This window comes from Lethenteron reissneri, chromosome 52, assembly GCF_015708825.2.
Source record: "Lethenteron reissneri isolate LAM-NWPU_2019-01 chromosome 52, ASM1570882v1, whole genome shotgun sequence".
NCBI lineage: Eukaryota > Metazoa > Chordata > Hyperoartia > Petromyzontiformes > Petromyzontidae > Lethenteron > Lethenteron reissneri.
In genome coordinates this window covers 4,067,056-4,091,168 of record NC_083830.1, presented here as the reverse complement: position 1 = coordinate 4,091,168, position 24,113 = coordinate 4,067,056, and the positions used below count along the sequence as shown (strand labels likewise).

The 24,113-nt window shown below is 51.7% G+C and overlaps 1 protein-coding gene across 2 annotated transcripts in view; it reads right to left on the bottom strand.

Moving 5' to 3' along the window:
- Positions 1-6,512: 6,512 nt before the first annotated feature.
- LOC133355918 (P2Y purinoceptor 1-like) overlaps positions 6,513-24,113 on the bottom strand; it is a 38,424-nt gene continuing 20,823 nt past the window's right edge. For both annotated transcript variants that reach the window (XM_061573341.1, XM_061573343.1), the window contains exon 2: positions 6,513-8,420. In XM_061573341.1, the coding sequence (XP_061429325.1) occupies positions 6,876-8,393 (1,518 nt within the window). In that variant the 5' untranslated portion in view covers positions 8,394-8,420 and the 3' untranslated portion in view covers positions 6,513-6,875. The remainder of the gene's footprint in view (positions 8,421-24,113) is intronic.

The window sequence follows — 24,113 nt, the reverse complement described above, 5'->3', positions numbered from 1 at the left end:
CACACAGACATACACATAAACACATACACACATACACATGACCCGGCTTCGGCCGGGACTTGGATCCACGATGGCCGGCCGCCTTTGTCTCCCCAGTGACGATGTTCACACACGACAGCAGTTACGCGTTTGAGGCTGAGTCGACCTAGGGGAGGCCCAGGTTCGTTTCAAATAATCGTCAGCGGTGGTGGGCGTGAGTTGGAATGGAACTGGGGTCGCTCAACCAGCTTATTGACTATTTGTACAAAGAACATATAAAGAATCGATTATAATAACCAGGCTACAGTCCACATTATAGACTGCCAGTACACGCACTCAGCTTCATAAGCAGGCTAGAGTGTACATGATAGAGTGGCAGTACGCTCACCGAGTTTAATAAGCAGGCTACAGTCTACATGATAGACTGGCAGTACGCTGACCCAGCTTAATGACTATTTGTACAGTGAACATTTAAGTAATCGATTGTTGGCGCGTTGGGTTTAAAAGTAATATAAATTGCACACATTGTGGTGGGGGTGGAGTGAAGAGTAGGAAAAACTTTGATGAATTTACCTCAGAGTGGCGTGGTGGGTGTCGAGGCCTAGTAGCGTGCAGAGCCTGCGGCCTCGCCAAAATTGTCCAGCCGGCAGAGGCAGGGTACGGGTGGCGTGCCTTCCCCCCCCCCCCCCTCAGCGCTCGAACAATACTGTGTAATGGCTATTATTTAATTATTTACGGAGCCTATGAAAGTGGCGAAGGCGTGGCTAGCCGTTGGCAGGGGCAACCGCCGTCCAATGAAACTGCAGCCCTTGGCGAAGGCGTCGCTAGCCGTTGCCAGGTCCAATGAAAGCGGCGAAGGCGTCGCTAGCCGTTGCCAGGGGCAACCACCGTCCAATGAAAGTGCGTATGGTCCGAAATCCACACACAGACAGACAGACATGCACGATTTAATATATATAGATTAGAATTTTTTTAAATATTTATATTATTTTTTTTTTCTTTTATTATTTCCCTTCTACGTGACTTTACCGAAAGTTCCAAGAATATGAATCCCTGCAGTCACGAAAATTTTTAATCAAAATTGTTGTCGTTGTTGTTAATTGTGATTGTGCCCCGCTGCCAATGCAGTATAGCCAAACAAACTGTGTTTAAGTCGGTTACAGCCCCTAGGGCTTGCTTAGCCAGGACTGGAGTCTCACACTAACAACCACACACACTCACACGTAGACTCGTGACACAGGGGACACCGAAGCGGTTGTATTTTCGTTGCGTTTAGTTTGTTGTCGTTCCCCCCGCGCACCTACAGTTAGCACGGCTATCTACGTACGGTGTGATAGAATCTTCTTGGTTCTTTCGGTAAAGTCACGTAGAAGGAAAATAATAAAATAATAAAAATAAAACATAATAAAATAATTCTCACGACGTTTCGGCCACAACGCAAGCAGCCGTCTTCAGGTGGAGAACAGGTCTGTCGAGAAGGCAGAGTCTGAATGGCACGCCCCAGGCTTGGAGCGACTATTGATGCTGCGATGGAGGGCGAAGAGCGTCTTGACAAAATAATTTGCATATCAAGAGGAATTTAGCATATTTATGGGAAATGCAGATATGCGATTAGTACTACTTGTGAAATGCGTAGGAGGTTTGGCGAGGGGTTTAAAGTCATTATGCCCGTGCATTATGCAGGATTAGCAGTATCAAAGGGAGGGAGTAAGGTTAGAATTAATAATTATTTTATTATGTTTTATTTGTATTATTTTATTATTTTCCTTCTACGTGACTTTACCGAAAGAACCAAGAAGATGAATCCCTGCAGTCACGAAAGGTGTGATAGAAGTTCCAACATACAGTACACACAAAATGGACTATTGGTGCGGCGTTCATATATTCGGCGTTTTTTAAATTTTAGTCAACTCTCAATCGGTAGATTTCACCCGGTCGTGGATCTCTTAATAACATAGTCGACGAAAGCCCCACGAATATGAAATGCTCGAGTGACGACGTTCGACGATTTTTTTCCCTTGAAAATATCATCAGAACGGGCAATCGGTGAAGTGGGTAAAATCTTTTCAGATTAATCTATGAGCCAATTATAACACAAGCGCAGTTACTGCATTCTCGAACAAAGTGACTTGTTCATCTCATACTCTTAGGTTTTTTCGGTAAAGTCACGTGAAAATTCTAGATTTGAAAAAAACTAAATAAGTTATTTTCATTTATTATTTTATCATTATTTTTTACCTACGTGACTTTACCGAAAAAACCTAAGAGTATGAATCCTTGCAGCCACGAAAGCTTCAAATCCTGTTCATCTCAGTTTGTATCTCCGTTTATCCCCAGTACTCTTAAGTTACATTGGTGTCAGCGTTGGGAGCCTTGTAAATGGGTACATCTCTGCATACCAAAAATTGCCCTAAGATTGATACCACGGGGCAAAAGTAAATCTGGGACATCCGAGACCACCTGGCTAAAGATCGCGAAGGATGAGCTGCTAGCAGCGATCAGCCTCTCTTGGGGCGAGACTCAACATGTTGCCAAGGACATGAAGGAGTGGGAGGGAACTCATTGCGGTCTCGTGTCCCGCAGGGAATGACGAGGATGAACTAACCAACTGACGAACTGGTGGGCAGCGGTTGTGGTCACTTGTGGTGCTTTCGTCATTGTTATCCTACGTATAGTCAAGTCAAATCTTTAACTAAAAAAAAAAAATCAACATTCACGAACACTGCTTTTGTGGATACGATAGGAATATGCATGCGGGTATCACTTTTTGCAGGTACGTTTATTTTTTTTTTGTCACTTACAGTGGTACCTGTTGACCGCCGTTTATATCTGTGTTTCTCCAATATGCAAACCGAAACAAGAAAATAATTCTCAATTTGAAATCGCAATTGGCTTAAATAAATAAATACACGTAAAAATAACGAATACAGTACACGCAACACAATTCACCCAACCCCCGACTCCCCAAAATATAGGCATCTTGTAATATATTATGATATGATAATTATTTTACTGTAAGTGATTTTCATTAAAAAATATGACTTTTAAATAAAGTTAGCTTTCGTGCCGGTGCAATAAAAAAAACATCTCTACATTTTCCAAAGTTTTCTTTCCTGCCCCACATAATCACAATTGTTTGTTTCCTGCTTTGTAACGTTTGCGAAAAAATGCCTATCATTCTAGCTCTTCTGTACAATAATGCACGAATCAATAAGTGTACAGTACATACGGTATACAGGGACTCCCCTGCTTACGAATGAGTTTGGTTCCAGAGGTCTGTTCGTAAGTTGATTTCTTGTAAGTCCAACTTTACTCCCGTCGATTCCAAACATGTTTGTACGGCATGCACACCGAACACAAGGAATGGCTTTAAAAGTTGTATAATCTCCTGTAGACGTAGATGCCACTGGTTCTTCATGTTCTGCAGATGTAGATGCCATCACCGCCATCTATTGCGCGGCGGTTGAACTCACGTCTCTCGGTTCGAACGGGCAACTGGACATACGGACAGGTTTGTTCATATCTCTGAAAATTCGTGAGTTGGGGAGCTCCTGTATACTTTGGATGAAAATTGCAATGGCGAATGTAGTAGAGGGTTGCCACTCTAAAACCAGTCGGCCTTAAAAACTGTGCAGGTATCTCGCAGTAAAATTTCAGCCCAGCGGCACAACCCAATCCCTGCCACCCAAACACCAGATGCCAATTCCCAGACCATCCGGGGTCAAGGGTCAGAGGCGGGAAAGTGGCAAAAACCCTAAGCGATAGGCGAACGTGTAATGTTACGATGTCTTGTCGAATAATTTCTCGAGGACTGCTTTAGGTCTTCTTGGTTCTTTCGGTAAAGTCACGTAGAAGGGAAGTAATAAAATAATTAAAATAAAACATAATAAAATAATTCTCACGACGTTTCAGACGCTGTCTCCCCGACAGACCTGGTCTTCACCTGAGGACGGCTGCTTGCGTTGTGGCCGAAACGTCGTGAGAATTATTTTATTATGTCTTATTTTTATTATTTTATTACTTCCCTTCTACGTGACTTTACCGAAAGAACCAAGAAGATGAATCCCTGCAGTCACGAAAGCTTTAAAATAATTTTATTATGTTTTATTTTTATTATTTCCCTTCTACGTGACTTTATCGAAAGAACCAAGAAGATGAATCCCTGCAGTCACGAAAGCTTTAAAATAATTTTATAATGTTTTATTTTTATTATTTTATTATTTCCCTTCTACGTGATTTTACCGAAAGAACCAAGAAGATGAATCCCTGCAGTCACGAAAGCTTTAAATCGAAATTTGACTGCTTCAGGTGTTTAGTTTGTTGTTTCTGTCCCCGTACTGCCGATTAGCACGGTTGGCTACGTGCGTATGGTGGTGCGAAAGAAGTTCAACATACGTACGCGTGTCAAATGTTATCGTGTGCTGTGTTATTTCGAAGGTGTTTCGGGGTGACCTGATTGTTCTTGTTAATCGATTGTTAATTGAGGGATGCTTTAAACTTTCAGTGACGACAAAACCATGCCACTGTTCACTTACCACATTCCTTCCCTTCTCCTGCTCGCGTTCGCTCTCGCGGTTTAAATACAGTCATCGGTGTGCCCACCGCTGACTCGCTTTGTAAGATGCTGGCTGATACCTATTGTAGACGCACAAGATCCCATCTTTGTGTTTTACAATAGCGTGTATATTTTTTTCTAAAAATCTCAGCACATTCGTCAAAGAGCACTGCGCCAAAAATAAATGTAAAAAAAGTATGCAACGCATAACACCTCGGAAGGACCGCCGGCTTCTACCTCTACGGCTTATGTGCTGCGGGAAGGGGGCCTTTGCTGCGAGACATCACCTGTTATATAACGTGGGACCTTTTTTTGTCCAGTATCAAAGTATGAAAAAACAAGGATAGTTTTGACCCTTTCTGGCAATAAAATAGGTGTTAAGATTCCTAGAAAAGGGTTTCCACTTGGTGTTTTAACATCCCAACACCTGTTTTATTGCCAGAAAGGGTAAAACCTATTGCACATTGTTAACACCTGTTATATATTCTTGGTTCTTTCGGTAAATTTACTTAGAAGGGAAATAACAAAATAATAAAAATAAAACAATAAAATTCTCAAGACGTTTCGATTGCAACACAAGCAATCATCATCAATTGTGAAAACCACATCTAATAAAATAATTCCCTTTTACGTGACTTTACCGAAAGAACCAAGAATATGAATCCCTGCAGTCACGAAAGCTTTCAATTGAAACCTGTTATATACTTATTTTTTTTGAGAGGGGGGGGGGGGCAGTGTTATTGACGAACGTGCTGAGATTTGTCTTGTTTGTTATTTGTGATCGTGTACCGCTGCCAACCCAGCAGCAGCAGCAGCTTCACCACCAAACGAGGTGTTTCATTGACACGGCGTTAAGCCACTGCTCTCTCAATGGTCCATGCGTTGCCCATGATTTGGCCATGTTCGGTACACGAAACAAAAAGATCTCAAACGATGTCAATTAATAAAGACGGTTATTATTGTGACGTTTCGTTCTTTCCTACTGAGATCTAGGAATACAATCTGCCCCTCGTGAAAGGGATATTACTTCGTTAAATCAACAAAGCAATCGACAATCATTGTCACATGCACTGCTCCACCAATCTGGAAAACAAGCGAACACGAGGGCCTGAGAGTTGGACGTTGGCGAGCGGCTGAAAAACGTTGTCTGACTTGCAACTTCAAAGGAACGAATTACAGGCTCAACATGCTATTTGGGAATGGCAATGTTTAATTCAGGAGTTCAGCCATGAAGGGCAAAGCGCGTGCCTACGTGCAGTGGTGGCACTCAGGCGTAAGCAAAAGCTTAGGGCCCAAGAAACTCATGAGGATCTAGATTAATTTATACATTTAGGGGTGAACCAAATATCAGTTCGATTTCAATTTCTAGCAAATATATTTTTAAAAATCCTAACAAATCTCTCTTTCTCACCTCGTTTCCGTCCGTATCTCTCTCCCCTTGTCGAATACAACCTTCGTTTCTTGTCTACTTCGCTCTCATTTTCACTTCACGTCTGTCCTATCCGTTTCTCGCTTCTCTTATCTCACCGCATCTCTATGTTTTGGGGCGCCACGGTGGCGAGATGTTAACTACCTTGCCTGATATGCAGGAGGTCGTGGGTTCGATCCTGCCTCCCACGCCAGCTCACGTGGATTTTTCTCCGGGTCCCTCCGGTTATTCCCCTCCACATTTTGAATCGACATCACGCGTTCAGAGTATTTGGCTGCTATAAATGTCCACGCGATAAGCCACTTCGTTGAGCTATCATTTGTGGCCAGGTCGCTTCTGAAAAAGAACTACATAGCTCAGTGGGTCTTACCTGGTAAAATAAAAAAAGTTATATTTTGTCTACATTCAGTTACATTTTATACATTCATATCATCGCATTGCAGCTTTTATATCTCTGTATATATATAAAACTCCCATCTCACTGGGAGTTTATGAATTGAAATGTGGGGGATTGGGGAAGAGGAGGAGAGCCAAAACATTTTATTTTTTGCTCAGACTTCCCAATGTGGCATTGTTTCTTTTGTCAACGTGTTCACATCTTCGGTGGGATACTTAAAAAATGCATTACCAAAAAACATTTTACACGACGTACAATATATAAGTTCACGCTGCATCGTTGGCATGCTTGTTCATTTACAGTTCCTCTTCGTTACATGTGTTCAACCCAATAACTTAGACACACACAAAAACATCGACTGCATAAAAAAAAGTGATTTATCAGATGTGAACTGAATGTTCGGCGTTCACCACTCAATGTTCAGAAAGGGGGGCACGAATTCCCCCCCTTTTTTTTCTCCACGCCGCATCAAAAACCTGAAAGCTTCGTCTGCTTCGACGATGGCCGCCCCCATCTCAATTGCTGGGCACTTCGGTGTTTTTGTGAAAGTGGAAACTCTCCCTATCGCCCACTTCATTTCTTCTCTCGGTGCCAACACGATGCGCAGTTTCCTCCCCGTACCCTACGCCCGCGATGGTCCTTATTTCCATCGCCCTCACTCCGTTTCCCAGCACGGCGGTGGCGCCGTTCGCTCCGGCCAACTTTTGCCCCCTGTCCTGCGTCAGCCACGTGCTCGTCTGGTCCGTCCTTGGTTTCGTGCGGCCCGCGGAGCCCTCCTTCCTCTCCACTCTCTGCTCCCCCCTCGAGGCGGCGCCCCTCGCCACCCTGCCGGACTCCGTGCTTCTCTCCGACCCCATCCCCCGGCCCTGCCTTGCTCCCTCATCGACCGACTTCTTCCTCCTCGCCTTCCGGCCCTTCGGCTGTTTTTCCTGAACGCCGCCGGTGCTCTCCCTACAGGTGGCGTCGTCCGTCTTGATCTCGATGCTGTGCAGGTGCACCGCGATGACCACCGACTTGTTGCCCATCGCCCTGCCCGGTTCCTCGCAGGCGCACGCCGGGCCCCAGAACTTGCGCAGCACCTCGCTGGCCGCCACACGGAACCGGTCGCCCGACAGGAAGAGGATGAGCGGGTCCATAATGCAGTTGCAGCTGGACAGCAGCAGGCACCAGTAGAAGACCTGCGCCACCATCTGGTGCAGGCCGCAGTTCTTGGGCACGAGCAGCTTGACGGCGATGAGCAGCGAGCGCATGATGTGCACGGGGATGAAGCAAATGGCGAAAATGAGCAGGATGACGATCATGAAGTGGGCGGCTCGCTTGCGCGTCTGCAAGAGGCGCGGGTTGGTGCTGGAGCAGAGCAGCTTGCGCGCGATGCGCACGTGGAACACCAGCATGATGCCGAACGGCAGCAGGAAGCCGAGCACCATCTCGACGGCGTTCCACACGTTGAAGTTGCGCATGAGCCATGGCTGGTTGAAGCTGAGGCAGCGGGTCTGGTTTTTGTGCTCGAACGTGTGGAAGATGAACGGCATGCCGGCCTGCGGGACGAGCGCAAGGAACCAGAGGGCGACGCTCACGAGCTTGGCGCGCATGAGCGAGCGGCGTCGGCTCAGCGAGCGCAGGGGGCGCTCGATTACCTGCCAGCGCTCCACGCTGATGCACGTGAGAAAGTAGATGCTGCCGTACATGTTGGCATAGAAGAAGAAGACCACCATGTCGCACATGAACTCGCCCAGGACCCAGTCGTTGAGCCGCATGTGGTAGTGCACCCTCAGCGGCAGCTGCACGACGAAGAGGAGGTCGGTGAGGGCCAGGTTGAAGAGGTAGATGGTGTAGCTGGTCCACACCTTGACGTGCCACCACGTCACCCAGATGGTGAAACCGTTGCCCAGCAGACCAAGGATGAACTCGAGGATGAGCACGGGCGGCATGACGTTGGGGAGGAAGTTCTCGTCGATCCAGCACTCGTCCACGTCGTCTCGCTCCCCGTCTGGGGCCCAAACTTCGTCCCCCGAGGTCTGCGGCGACACCATCTTTTGTGACTCTTCGCTCCACCGAGTCTGTGGGGAGGTCGACAATGAGATGGGACGGGGCATTAAATGAATACACCGCTGTTGTCCCATGAATTGCATCCATGTATAATTGTTATACTAAGCCTGCCCTAGGCCTCAATATTCACCACCTCTTACTCTTAGTTCTTTCGGTAAAGTCACGTGACTTTACCGAAAGAACTAAGAGTATGAATCCTTGCAGTCACGAAAGCTTCAAATCTAGAATTCACCACCTCTTATTGTTGACCTTTAACGTGAATTAATCACCTGGAGACTGCACTTGTGGCTCTCATAAATTACATGACGTTGTTGATATCTTATTATGCGGGCACCACTGCGGCAAAATGTTAACTCCTTCACATGGTATGGGTGAGGTCGTGGGTTCGATCCCGACCCTGATGCCTGGAGAGTGGATTTTTCTCCGGGTCGTCTGGTTTATCCCTCCACTTTAGAATAAACATGCTTTGAGAGTACTTGGCTGCTATACATTTCCACATGATGAGCCACTTCGTTACACTATCATTTGTAGCCAAGTCGCTACTGAAAAAGAGCCATATGGCTCAGTGGGCCTTTACCTGGTTAAATAAAAAAGAGGTCAGTTTATTTCTTGTTTTATTCTCTGTTATACAACCTGGGTAAAGTATTGTCCCATTATCTATTATATTATTAATTTATTCGAATGATATCTTACAATCATAACGTCCATAAAACCATCCGTGTGGAAATTGATTAGAAGTGTAGAGGATGTCTCATTCTTCCTCACACACTCGCACCACACAAACAACACGTGTATCTTCCGCACTCGACATCACACACACGCCACACGCATCCATCATGCACACAGGGAAGGGTCGGAGGTCAGGGGTCACTCACATCACGCACACAAGGCACGCTCGGGCAGGAAATAAAGATGGGGGTGTGAGCACTGATGTGCAGGTCACGCAATCCGATGGGTGAGTGGTTGGAGAAAGGTGATTGGTGGAGAGGAGGTTTAAAAGGGACTGGAAAACGTGCAAATGAGGTTGGTTTAACGACTAGTGTTGCGTTTCGATTTTTTGTCAAGGCGCTCTTCCCCCTCCAATCCAACTTAAATATACGCTCCAAGCCTGGTGGTGTTTCATTCAGACGCTGTCTTTCCGACAGACCTGGTCTTCACCTGAGGACGGCTGCTTGCGTTGTGGCCGAAACGTCGTGAGAATTATTTTACTATGTTTGATTTTTATTATTTTATTATTTCCCTTCTACATGACTTTACTGAAAGAGCCAAGAAGACTAGTGTTGCTGTGGTGTACGAGCGGTCACAATCAAATAAAGAAATTTAAGTATACCAGCCCAAGTCTCCTTTTCATCTGGTGGCAGCGGTGGGAAGTTTCAGCTCAGCTTGGGGAGACCCAAGCAGAAGACACTCTAGGCTCCGAGGGCGAGCACTGCTCTGAAACGGACCCGCCGAGTCGGGACTCGTCCGCCGGTACATCGGCAAGGTCCGAGGCAGCCGTCCAACCAACATGGGCACCTTCATCCACCAACCCGGCGGGGCAGACTCACTGCCACAGCAGACCATTATCCAGAGATCGGAGGATGGATCAGTTGCTGGAAGCAGTAACAGCGCTGCTTTGCCGGGGCCCGAGGTGGGACAACGTCGAGGGCCTCTAGCCACATCACCACCCCAGGAAGGCGGCGAAAGCCTCATGCAGCCTTCCCAACCCGGGACACTGAGCAGCAGCCAGCAGCGGGCGAACCACCACCGACACCGCCGACAGTGTGTCCTGCGCGGGACCAGGGAGCAAGCCCTATCCCGCCCTCCGAGCCCCCGTCGATAGCACCAGCTCAAGAGTGGGACCATCCGGATTACAGCGGAGCGCAGCCGACCAAGCAAGAGAGAGCAGCACAAACCGGGACCACAAACCCATGCGCACCCCAACCAGGATGACCAAGGGAATGTGGACGGGGTCGCCAGTTGGGCACGATAGAGGAGTTGACGTCCAAAACAGGGGATGGGTGTTCTTTTGTTTGCCGTTTCAAGATAGCAGTCCGGGGACTGAAGGGGACAGAGGAGGAGGCCCTGGCAGCACTACCCACCACATTGGATGTGGCAATTTGGCAGATACCACTGGATGACGAATCTAGACCAAAAACTGTGTTCAGGATACCCCAAGGTCTTTTTCAATTCAACTGTCTCCCGATGGGTTTGCAGACAGCTCCTGCCACGTTCCAGCGGTTGATGGAGTTGGTACTTGCGGGGTTACAGTGGGAGTCCTGCCTCATCTATTTAGATGATGTCATTGTCTTTGGTTGCATGTTCGAGGAACACTTGGCCCAGTTGTGACAAGTCTTTTAGAACATTTTGGTCCTCTGTTAAGTACTTGGATCATGCCATTGGAACCTCATTTGCCAGTAAAAAATATGATAATTGGGTTTTAACCCTTTTATCTGGCAACAAAACTGACACCTTTTTTTTTACAAGGAGTCATGTTTGCATTGACCACAATACCTGCAGTCATAATGCAAACAAAAAACATAACTCTGATAATGTATGCACTGTCCTTGACGTTGATTGGTCCACACCCGAGACAGCTTTCCTTAGAGCCTAGTCTCACATGGTGTTGGACCAGATGACGCCAAAAGGGATCATGTCGTCAATGCGTCCAGGGTCACAACGGATCTGGAAAAAACGGTGTAGAGTATGTACGTGATTAGCCCACTTCCACGTCTGTAACCGAGGTCTGCAGATTCGTGGGGTTTAGGTCATACTACCGCCGCTTTGTCGAGAAGTTCCCCCCCCCCCCCATTGCTATGCCCTTGCCTCCGTTCATGGCAAAGGGACAAATGTTCCATTGGGGCCAGGAGGAGATCGACGCATTTTTGACGCTGCGCCAGCATCTGACAGAAGCGCCATCTTTAGCATTCCCGTATTTTTCGCTTGCCTTCGTGTTAGATACAGATGCTAGTGACGTGGGTATCGGGGCCATTCTTTCCCAGGTTCAAGAGGGTAGGGAGGTCGTGATCATGTACGGGAGTTGCGTCTTGTCACCGGCCGAACAGCAATATTGTGTTACCCGCAGCGAGCTGCTTGCCGTCGTCCATTTTGTTCAACAGTTTCACCCCTATCTGTACGGTCGCGAGTTTACTGCTAGGACGGATCATGCGTCGTTACATTATTCACTTCGCATTGACCAGCCGGCGGGTCAAATGGCTTGGTGGCTTGAACGACTGCAAGAATATTCATACTGAGTGGTGCACCGCAAAGGGCTGAGACACACCAATGCCGTTGTCCCCGGTTGCAGGCTCCCGTTACGTGCGCCTGTGGCGACGGGTCGCCGCTTTGTAAGCCTCCCGCCGCGTGTGCCCCCGAGGTTGTAGCCCTAGTTCTCGTCGGGGACTAGGACCAGGCATGGTCGTCGGCTTCAGTTGCTGGGACATAGGGCTGACCCTGGGAGAATGAAGGGACCTGCAGTAGGCGGACACTGCCTTAGCGCCAGAGGTCGCAACCGGGTACCCGATACCCGTACCCTACCCGATACCCGGCTACCCGTACCCGGCCGGGTACGGGTACCCGTTTAGGCGACCCTGGTGCGGCCGGGTACGGGTAGGCCATGAGTCACTGGTGAGTAACCGTTTGTCACTCATTTCGGGTAGGGTACGGGTAGGGAACGGTTACCCGTACCCGGCCGGGTACGGGGACCCATTTGCGACCCTGGTGCGGCCGGGTACGGGTAAGGAATCAAAACCCGTTTGCGACCTCTGCTTAGCGCCACTCCGGCGGCTGGCTGAGGTGGCGAGCGATGCCGAGCTTCCCTCTTCAGGGAAATTTTTCGTTACATGGACGGGCCTGTTGAAGCGCTGGGACGTGACTGTGGGCCGCAGGTTTTTGGTGGTGCCCTTCACTTTCCTCACCACATGTATAAACGCTCGATAATTGGCCGATAACACCCTTCATATTCTGATTCTCACATTCTCGCCCTGGCTAAGCTCCAGGTCCGCTCCTAGGCTAAGCCGGAGTAACTCGCCTGCGGCAGGCCACCGAAAAGGGGTCAAGAGGTCATCACACTGACCAACGCCAATGAGTGTTTATGTTTGTTGTCCCCCCCCCCCCCCGCATCTTTGCGATTAGCACAGTTGGCTACACATGGTGTGAAAGAAAAGTTCAACGTACAGTACACGCGTTGAAGAAGGGCAGAACATTTTTTCCCTACCGCCCAGATGAATGAAATCACAGTGCTGGTCACATTAAAGCCTTCCAGTTGGCTGCACTTATATTTTGCCACGCTATCAATTTTTTTGAAGGTAACAAACGATATAAATTTTTTATTTTCCAGCGCGATTTCCAACAGTTCTGCGAGAGGCGATAAACAACGCTCTAAACGATTTACCTCGACTCAAAACATAAAAAGAGCCGGCGCTGTTATTCTGTGTCTGTGACATTGCCTTGACGATTGGCTGGGATGGTGTCCCGAGGCTCCTCGCCGCTGTTCTCCAAACGCGGCTCGAAATCTGTTCGCCCCGAAAACTAAAACTCGCAGCCCGAAAAAAAAATCTGTTCCAAATTTCTCCCACCTCCCCCCCACTGCATCAGTTATTGCCCCTTTTTTTTACTTGCTTAGAAGAAAAAAAAGAGAAACGCGCATGTGCAGGACATCGAAGCCAATTTTTTTTTTAAAGCTAAAAACGTAACAAAAAAAATACGCGCGCGCAGTCTAGGTGAGCCGAAGCGTGACGTGACGTTTGTTCGCATCGTGTAAAACGAAAGCCGCACTCTCTGCCGCGATTCGCTCTGGTCACGATAACAATGCTCCTACGCGAGCTTGCTCCTTCATAGAACGCCCCCGCTTCGGTAACGGAACGCCAGATATGAAATCCGGGGTCGTGCGGGGACATGGTTCGGGTTGGGTGTGGTGGTGGTGGTGGGGTGCGAGGGGGCGGTGGAGGTCACGCAAAGGACGAGGGACCACAGTCTAGAGAAACAACTCAGAGAAGGGCACTCGGGAAAGGGAGGCGCGAAAGGAGGGGGGAGGCGTGTATTGGGGGGCGGGAACCCCAAAGAGATACAGATTCATTATGGAGAGGGGTTGTTTTTGTTAAACGAGATACAGATTGGCGGGAAAGAGGAGAGGAGAGGGCGTTTATGAGGAGGAGAGGAGAGAGGGTTAGTAGGAGGGGGAGAGAGGGTTTAGAAGGAGGAGGGGGGGGGGTGTAGAAAGAGGAGAGGGGGGGGTGTAGAAGGAGGAGGGGGGAGGGTGTAGAAGGAGGAGGGGGGGGGTGTAGAAAGAGGAGAGGGGGGGGGTGTAGAAGGAGGAGAGGGGGGGGGGGTTAGAAGGAGGAGAGGGGGGGTGTAGAGAAGGAGGAGGGGGGTGTTAGAAGGAGGAGAGGGGGGAGGGTGTAGAAGGAGGAGGGGGGAGGGTGTAGAAGGAGGAGAGGGGGAGGGTTGTAGAAGAAGGAGGAGGGGGGGTGGTAGAAGGAGGAGAGGGGGGAGGGTGTAGAAGGAGGAGGGGGGAGGGTGTAGAAGGAGGAGAGGGGGGGTGTAGAAGGAGGAGAGGGGGGGTGTAGAAGGAGGAGAGGGGGGGGGGGTGTAGAAGAAGGAGAGGGGGGGGGTGTAGAAGGAGGAGGGGGGGGAGGGTTGTAGAAGGAGGAGAGGGGAGTGTAGAAGGAGGAGAGGAGGGGGTGTGTAGAAGGAGGAGAGAGGGGGGGGGGTGTAGAAGGAGGAGAGGGGGGAGGGTGTAGAAGGAGGAGGGTGTAGAAGGAGAAGAGGGGGGGGGTGTAGAAAGGAGGAGATGGGGGGGGGGTGTAGAAGGAGGAGAGGGGGGGGGGTGTAGAAGGAGGAGGGGGGAGGGTGTAGAAGGAGGAGAGGAGGGGGTGTAGAAGGAGGAGAGGGGGGGTGTAGAAGGAGGAGGGGGGAGGGTGTAGAAGGAGGAGAGGAGGGGGTGTAGAAGGAGGAGAGGGGGGGTGTAGAAGGAGGAGAGGGGGGGGTGTAGAAGGAGGAGAGGGGGGGTGTAGAAGGAGGAGAGGGGGGGGGGTGTAAAAGGAGGAGAGGGGGGGGGGTGTAAAAGGAGGAGAGGGGAGGGTGTAAAAGGAGGAGAGGGGGAGTGTGTAGAAGGAGGAGAGGGGGGGGGTGTAGAAGGAGGGGAGGTGGGGGTGTAGAAGGAGGAAAGGGGGGGGGGGTGTAGAAGGAGGAGAGGGGGGGGGTGTAAAAGGAGGAGAGGGGGAGGGTGTAAAAGGAGGAGAGGGGGGGGTGTAAAAGGAGGAGAGGGGGGGGGGTGTAGAAGGAGGAGAGGGGTGGGGGGTGTAGAAGGAGGAGAGGGGAGGTGTAAATGGAGGAGAGGGGGGGTTGTAGAAGGAGGAGAGGGGGGAGGGTGTAGAAGGAGGAGGGGGGGAGTGGGTAGAAGGAGGAGAGGGGGGGGTGTAGAAGGAGGAGAGGGGGGAGGGTGTAGAAGGAGGAGAGGGGAGGGTGTAGAAGGAGGAGAGAGGGGGGGTGTAGAAAGGAGGAGAGGGGGGGGGGTGTAGAAGGAGGAGAGGGGGGGGGGTAGAAGGAGGAGGGGGGGTAGAAGGAGGAGGGGGGGGTTATAAGGAGGTATGAGACGAAGGTTCCGGGCTCCGCGGAAGAAGAGGCTCAAGTCGACCCCAGTGGTGGTGCCCTACAAAGTGTGCGTGTTCGTGTTGATAGGAGCAGTAAAGATCCCTGAGCAGGACGACTCGAGTGGTGGACTTCCTTGCGTTAACAGCGGTTTGTTGGTTTTGTACTATTATTATTATGAACAACAACAACACACACAAGTGAGCAGAATTTTTCGATTTAAAGTTTTCGTGACTGCAGGGATTCATCTTCTTGGTTCTTTCGGTAAGTCACGTAGAAGGGAAATAATAAAATAATAAAAATAAAACATAATAAAATAATTCTCACGACGTTTCGGCCACAACGCAAGCAGCCGTCCTCAGGTGAAGAATAGGTCTGTAAGTCAGACCTGTTCTTCACCTGAGGAAGAACAGGTCTGTCGGAAATACAGCGTAATTCAGACGCTGTCTTTCCGACAGCTCTGTTCTTCACCTGAGGACGGCTGCTTGCGTTGTGGCCGAAACGTCGTGAGAATTGTATTTTATTATGTTTTATTTTCATTATTTTATTATTTCCTTTCTACGTAACTTTACCGAAAGAACCAAGAAGTGAGTAGAACTGCAGTGTGTGCACTCGCACAGGCCGATGTGCGCCGATGGGTTCAGATGTGGCAGTGTCCAGTGCGAAGAGGAGCACAGAAAGGCAAATAATAATAATGATTAAAAAAAATGCTTTTTATGTTGTAAAAGCGCCTTCCACTAATGTCTCAGGGCGCCTTGTAAGAGAGGGATAAGAAAAAGCCACGAGAGAAGGAAAAGCTGAATGGAATAAATACTGATTTTGTAAGAAAAAGGCGGCCACCGCACCGTGCGCTTTCTGTGGCCGTCTGGAACGCTCTTCCTTCTGACACTAGATCGCAACTGGAGGCTTATGGCACTTTTAAATAATTTCGATTGATGGCAATTTTTTTTTTAAAATGAGAACCGCTTTTTGTTGATGTCGTGTTTAGTTTGTTGTCCTTCCACCGCGGTTGTGGCTCCGTAGCTTCTCGCATGCGTGTGCAGGTGGCACCTCGAGTTGCCCCCTGTCCTGGTGTTCCCAGCACTGACCTCATGTTGAGTCCGTAAGCCTTCCCTAGGCAATACAAGCCCCGGTCTGTGTCGGTAGCGGAATAACAACAACAATAATAATAGTACACTACTCAAGGCAATGCATTGCCATCCCGCACCTCCGATTAGCACGGTTGGCCACGTACTGTGCGAAAGAAGTTCACCATACACACGTACGTAAGATGGGAGAGATTCAAGGCAAGGACAAACGAGTGAATGAATGAATGAAGGGGTGGCCAAGTGCTTCCTGTACCCCCATGAACAATCCCTGATGGAGCCCCCAGAGATGCATGGGGCTTGGTATCTCCCCACGACAGATGCAGCTCGTGCGCCTCAACCGGATTCGTCTGTAGAGGTGATTCCCCGGTAAACACGGAACGTTGGTCTAACGTCGGCGCAACGTTCGATGATTCTGGGTTCTCACTCACCAGTGTGCCGTGTATGTGTGTGTGTGCACCAGAGACGACCTAGCAACCGTAGTCACAGCGCGCCTATAAAACTCCGGATGTGTAAGCCCAGGAAACACGGAACGTTGGACAAACGTTGATCCAACGTTGATCCAACGTTGGTCTGACGTTGGCGTGTTCACTGAGTGAAGGTGCTTTATATAGATGTAGGGGTGTTAAAGAGAGGGCCCGTTATGCATGGCAGCCTATGGAAAACAAACACAGTGGGCGGGGCTATGTAAGTGCACGAGCAAGTGCCCTCTACGACGTCCGAGCCAGACACCCTGGGGGGGGGCTGGTTCGAACGTTATGATCCCCCGGGGCCCCACCCCTCAGGGAGGGGTTGGGTATAAAAGGGGATGTTGAAAGGGCACAAGGCAGTTATGTTTAAGCTAAGGGAAGAAGATTGAAGACGTCTTAGATAGAGCCCTGGACTCCCCTGGTTCGATGTCCTTTTCAGGGCCGGACAGGATTGAGCCAGCGGCGTGGTCCCGAAAGCCAGAGCCGGTGCTCTTGTAAGAGCTGGTCTGGAACTCCGGGTACCGGGCCCGACTTACCAGTGTCGGGCCAGTTAGCCTCCCCTAGCCCATTAGTGGAGGATTTGGGGCTAGGACAGAGTTAGCTGGGGGTGTATCCCGAGTTATACGGGTGAGGGGGCCGATACCCCCTCGAGAGTGTATATGCCCACTGTCATATTGTGAATAAACATACGTGTGCCTCAACCTCGGCGTCAAGCGTCCTCACCGGTACTTCAACTGGTGTCAGAAGTAATTCGAACATGGACACGGGGAAAATAGCGCGGGCCAAAGTACCGCAGGAGGAAGACACTGCCGAGATCGTCGAGCCCGAGACGGCTCCACAAGACAAGGTGCAGCCGGGGCCTGACGCCTCCTTACCGGGGCATCGAAATGAAGAGGGGCCGCAGCCAGACGCGTTACGGCTGGCTCACGGGAGGCTGGCGGAGCTGCTGTATGCCGCTGCCGCCACGCTGGAGACCATCACGCGACTAGGGGCCGGTGATCCAACACGGGGCGAGGCGAGCCAACGACCAGGGCGCCTTCCCGCCATTTCGGAGCAGTCCGAATTTGAAATTCCCGCCATCGACGCTACAGCTGTTCGGGGCGTGGCCAGCCTAGACATCCACTCCGACATCGCCGTCGCTGAAGCTGCAACGTCATCACAACCGCGACAGGCGATCCCATCGGCCGCTCGCATCGACGCACAGCCGAGTGGTGGTGACATCAGCCTGCGGGAGTCTACAACGACCGCTGCGCTTCATCAGAGACTGCCCCCGCTGAAGGAGTTCATCGGCGCGGAGGGGGACTGGGCCGGTTTTCGCCGACGTTTCCTCGCCCATCAGGAGATGGCGAAATGGTCCGATGAGGAGGCTCTCTGCGCGCTGCCGGCGCTCCTCGACGGCGACGCGCTCGCCGCCCTCACATCGGCGCCGAGAGAGAAGCGGTCTACGTTACCGATGGCACTACAGTTGCTGGGCGGGGTCTATGGACCATCGGCTGAATGCCGACAGCAATTTTACGACCGCAAGCGGGGTGAGAAGGAGTCGCCCCTAGCATATCGGACGAGCCTCCTGGCGATGGCTAAGTCGGCCTTCCCTCGTATGGACGACGACGGCGTGGACGCTATGGTCACGGAGAAAATCCTCCTCCTGGCTGACGACCTTGACATCGCTGTGGTCGCGCAGGAGGACGCGGAGATGACATCGCTCCAGGCGGCAAGGCTCCTCCACGCCAACCTCCTGTCGCTCCGGCGGAAAGCCAGCAGGGCATCGGCGGGGCGTGCGGTGGCTGCAGCCACCCTTCCGACGGAGGAGCTCTACGCCGTCTACCACCGACGGCAACAGGCGACGGGAGCACGGTCGGGCCGGGACGGGTCGGGCCGTTCCGACCATCCGTCACCTCCGACGGCGCTCCCGCGGTGTTTTAACTGCGGCGTCCGGGGCCAAGTCGCCTCGGGGTGCCGCTCTCCTCGTCAGCGCAGGACGACACCTCAACGGGACGACGGGCCTCATCACAAGCTCCACCATCATAACCCGGCGAGTCGCGGCACCCCACACGTTTGGCCCACACACACGCCCGTCACGCACTCAAACACCGCAACGAGAGGGGGGCCGATATCGCGCACCATCGCACCATCACGCACCACTCCGGGTACTCATATCGAACCCGGCCAGTGGTCCGTGCTGGCCGATCGTGTGATAGCCGCATCGTCGGGGTCGTCGGCCGTTGTGGGGCACATCGACGGGGTTGAAGTGCGCATCCTGGTCGATACGGGAGCATCGGCGACCATTATTTCGGAGTTAATTTACAATATTCTCCCTGTCCGGAGCCGTCCTTTGATGCCTGTTAACGTACCATTCTATGCGGCTAACGGGGGCTCACTTGGCATCATCGGACAAATTCGTGCCCAAATTTGTATTGGGGAAATTAAATTGTCTGGGCCAATTTTTGTTTCCTCCTCGCTGGCGGTTCCGTGCCTGCTGGGGACGGACTTCCTGGCCAAAATGCCGATTAGGATATTAATCGACCAGGGATGCATTGAGCTCCCGTCGGGCAGACGTATGGCGTTTCTGCCATCGCCAGTTACGACTCGGACGGCATTCGCGACGGTGCCGGCATTCGTAGAGAGAACGGTGCGCGTCCCTCCGGGGGCGCAAATGTTGATTCCTTTGAAACTTCGGCGGCCCTTCGCTAAGGGTATTGGGGCCCAAGGGGTTCTGTTGGGGCCGTCTAGGGCCGGGGTTAGTGGACCTCATTAACTCCCGGCCCAGACCATAGTAAGAGGGGACGGTGAACCCTTCATCGCGGTCCTCAATGTGGGCTCGCAGGCGGTGGTGGTCCCACAGGGGACCGTGCTTGCTCACGCAACGCCGGTGCCATGTGAGGAACCCGTCGCAAATCACGTCAGCGTTGTCCCTGCGTCGCAACCGCATTCGGACAGCGATGAAGGGTGGCTCGAGGCGCTTTGTGCGGGATCGACGGACCTGTCAGATTCAGAGCGTCAACAACTTAAAACACTACTGCGGGAATTTTCCGACGTTTTTAGTCGGAATAAATACGATTTGGGTTGTACTCACCTGCTGCGTCACCATATTGACACGGGTGACAGCGCGCCAATTCGCCAAAATCCGTTTTGGTTGAGTCCCGCCGAAAAGGACCATGTCAAATCGGCTATTGATGACATGTTGGCCGCCGACATCATTTCTCCGTCCACCAGCCCTTGGGGAGCGCCGATTGTCCTGGTTAAAAAGCAGGACGGATCGTTGCGGTTTTGCGTTGATTTTCGGCGCCTTAACAAAATTTCGGTTGCCGACGCATACCCGCTCCCTCGGATGGATGAATCGCTGGACGCTTTGGCGGGAGCACGATTCTTTTCCACACTCGATTTACTTTCGGGATTCTGGCAGCTTCCTCTGGACGATGATTCAAAGCCTAAAACTGCTTTCCGTACACCGCATGGCCTGTTCCAATTCAACCGGTTGCCGATGGGCTTACACTCAGCGCCGGCAACTTTCCAGCGTTTGATGGAATTGGTTTTGGCTGGATTGCAATGGGAGTCGTGCCTCATTTATTTGGATGACGTTATCGTCTTTGGTAAAACTTTTGATGAACATCTCCAGAGGTTGCGGGCGGTTTTCCTAAAGATGCGGGCTGCTAATTTGAAATTCAAACCCCAAAAATGCCATTTGTTGCGCGATTCGGTGCGTTATTTGGGGCACATCGTGGGACGCTCAGGTATTGCTTCCGATCCCGCCAAAACGCAGTGTGTCAGCTCCTGGCCGACACCCGCCTCGGTGGGAGAGGTCAGGAGTTTCATTGGGTTCGCGTCGTATTACCGACGGTTCGTCGCTGATTTTGCGACAATTGCAAAACCCCTGCACACTTTAACATCTAAAGGGATTCGGTTCCACTGGGGTCAAGAGGAGGAGGCTGCTTTCTGCTCCCTTCGGGACGCCCTGGTAAAAGCTCCTCCCTTGGTTTACCCAGATTTTTCTAAGCCCTTTTTGCTCGACACCGATGCGAGCAACACGGGTATTGGGGGTGTGCTTTCCCAGGTGGTTGATGGCGTGGAACGGGTGGTCGCGTACGGTAGTCGGGTGTTGTCTCCTGCGGAGCAAAGATATTGTGTCACCCGTAGGGAACTGTTGGCAATTGTCTATTTCATCCAACAGTATCGCCCATATCTGTACGGTCGGCATTTCACCGTCCGCACAGATCATGCGGCACTACAGTATGCCCTGCGAGTTCAACAACCATCGGGACAGTTGTCTCGATGGTTGGAGGTTCTCCAGGACTTTGATTTTGAAACCACCTACCGTAAGGGCGTTCGCCATACGAATGCGGACGCTCTGTCGCGCATGCCAACCACCTCCGAATGTGCATGCCTCCTGGGGTCGGGACGTTGCAGGCCTTCAGGGGACGCAGCGGTTCCGGTCTTGGCAGCCACCGACGACGACGAAACATTAGTTACTAATTCGATCGAACAACAGGGAAGAGATTCCCTGTTGGGGTTGCCCGTCACTGAATGGGGGCGCCTCCAAATGGAGGATACCTCCCTCCTCGGGTGGCGTCGTCGCGTCGGGGGTGCTGGGCGGGTGAAGGGTGATTCGGATGCATGGGAAATGGTGCAAGGTCTGCTGATGCATTGGGACGGCAAATCCCAGCGACATCGGCTGGTGGTCCCTTCTGAGTTGCGAGGCAAGGTGGTGTGGGCCGCGCATCAGCGCCTATTACACCTGGGGACCCAAAAGACTCTTGCACTGCTACAACTTGATTTTTTTTGGCCTGGTATGACGAGGGATGTTGGGGATCTATTGGGATCATGCCCTCGGTGTGCGCAACGGAAACCGCCGGCGCGGGAGTCTAACCCGCCCTAGCAATCGATCAAAGTGTCCAGAATAAATGAGCTTGTCGCGCTGGACATTTTGGGCCCATTTCCCGCCACCCCCAGGGGCAATAGGTATTTGTTGACAGGTGTCGAGTATTTTACGCGCTGGCCTATGGCCTGGCCCCTTGCCAACCAGTCGGCAGCAGCCATCGTGGAGGCCTTTGTTCAGGGATACGTCCTGGACAAAGGTGCTCCGGAGCGGCTGCTGACCGACCAGGGCAGAAATTTTTCCGGTAAATTACTCAAACAAGTCTGTGACCTCTTAGGCACAAAGAAAATTCGTACCTCCCCGTATCACCCGCAAACTGACGGAATGGTCGAGCGCCTGCATCGCACCATTACGTCAATGATGTCACAGCAGGTCTCGGACTCGCAGACTGACTGGGACCTGCATATTCAAGGGGTCTTGGCGGCATATCGGATGGCACCCCATGCAGCTACGGGATTTTCCCCCTTTTACCTCATGTACGGTCGCGAACCCGACCCGCCTGTTCGCGCCCAGCTGCAGATCCCCGACCCGCAAGGGAAAACTAAATTGGCTGACCACGTCAAATTTAATCTGGCCAAATTAACAGAGGCGCGGGATTCTGCTATGCTAAACTCGGACCTCCGTCAAAAAGCGAATGAGCGCCTCAGGCTGGGTCGGGCGCACGTGATACAGTGGAAGCCGGGGGACAAGGCATGGTTGCACTGTCCCCAAGTGCCCCTGGCTACCTCCCCTAAGCTGGCGCGGCCGTGGCGGGGCCCTGTGGAGGTGGTCGAAGTTTTGCGACCACAGTGCGTGCGCATTAAATGGGGGAAGCGGCGATGGTTCGTGCACCCCTCTAGGTTAAAACCCTTCGTTGCGGTACACAAACCCACTTCACACATGCGTGGCCAAACGTGGGGGGGGGTCGACCGTCTCATTGGGTCCGTCTCCGTCGTTCTCACCTAATGCCTTGCCAGCCGTGCCACCTCCAGGTGCATCAGGACTGACGGGCTCACGCCCGACCACCCCTCCTGAGGATACCGACGGTCGCGCGACATCGGATGAGGTCTCACTCCGGGACGGACAATTGCCACCTGACGGTCCACCACCCGGGGTTACCCCGTGTGAGGGGCCCGCTGCAAGGACGCGCGCAAAAATGCGCAGACTGTTATGAGACCGGAAGATGTGTACATAGGTTGTGTTCATCGTGTGTTGTGTGGGTGGTGTGTTCCCTGCCCATTGAAATGTACATACGTTGTGTTCATTGTGTGTTGTGTGGGTGGTGTGTTCCCTGCCCATTGAAATGTACATACGTTGGGTTCACCTGGTGTTGTGTGTATGGTGGGTTCCCTGCAAATTGTATATAGGTTGTTTTTTTTACGGAATTCATATTTATTCAAGGGGGGGGTGCGTCGGGTTGTTTTCTCTTCTTGCTGTTGCATTTTGTTGTGTTCTTGTCATTGTTGAAAAATAGTGAGGCACACGCGCGGTCAAGGTGTAAATGCACTTTTATTGTCATTTTTGTATGTTGGCAGCCGGGACGGCTGCAAGCTATGCGGGGGGGGGGGGGGGGGGGGTGATGTAGGGGTGTTAAAGAGAGGGCCCGTTATGCATGGCAGCCTATGGAAAACAAACACAGTGGGCGGGGCTACGTAAGTGCACGAGCAAGTGCCCTCTACGACGTCCGAGCCAGACACCCTGGGGGGGGGGGGCTGGTTCGAACGTTATGATCCCCCGGGGCCCCACCCCTCAGGGAGAGGTTGGGTATAAAAGGGGATGTTGAAAGGGCTCAAGGCAGTTATGTTTAAGCTAAGGGAAGAAGATTGAAGACGTCTTAGATAGAGCCCTGGACTCCCCTGGTTCGATGTCCTTTTCAGGGCCGGACAGGATTGAGCCAGCGGCGTGGTCCCGAAAGCCAGAGCCGGTGCTCTTGTAAGAGCTGGTCTGGAACTCCGGGTACCGGGCCCGACTTACCAGTGTCGGGCCAGTTAGCCTCCCCTAGCCCATTAGTGGAGGATTTGGGGCTAGGACAGAGTTAGCTAGGGGTGTATCCCGAGTTATACGGGTGAGGGGGCCGATACCCCCTCGAGAGTGTATATGCCCACTGTCATATTGTGAATAAACATACGTGTGCCTCAACCTCGGCGTCAAGCGTCCTCACCGGTACTTCATATATATAAAAAAAAATTTTAACACGATGTTTACTTTGGTGCAGTCACTGAAATACTTCACTCGCAGTTGCGTTTGGCACACGTCCTTGTCTCACCATTGGTACCTCATTTGCCAGTAAAAAATATGATAAGACCAATTATCACGTCCTTGTCTGTTACGTGTGCGTGCAACCAGGGCCCGGATCAAGGCGTGGGGGGCTTTAAGAGCTGCAGCCCAGGGGCCTCCACCAGCCGCATTTGTCGACGCACCAAAGGTTGACAAATCCGCGGGTCCACCCAGGCCACGTTTACGCGTTGGTTGTGAGAGAGACAGAGCCATTCCACCTTGTCAGAGGTCGTTCCACCCTCCCCCATGTCCAATGCCAAGGGATTTGTGGCGCAGTGCACCAACGACCGCACCAACTCCACATTTTCGCTGCAATTTCTGTGGAACTGCAGTTTCGGGTTGTCTGCTGCTGCTGTTGCTGCTGCTGCGCTAACGAAGCGCGCTTTGAGCAAACAGATTTCACACGACGGCTGACAGGCGCACCGACCGAGCGGACACGGCAAACACTAA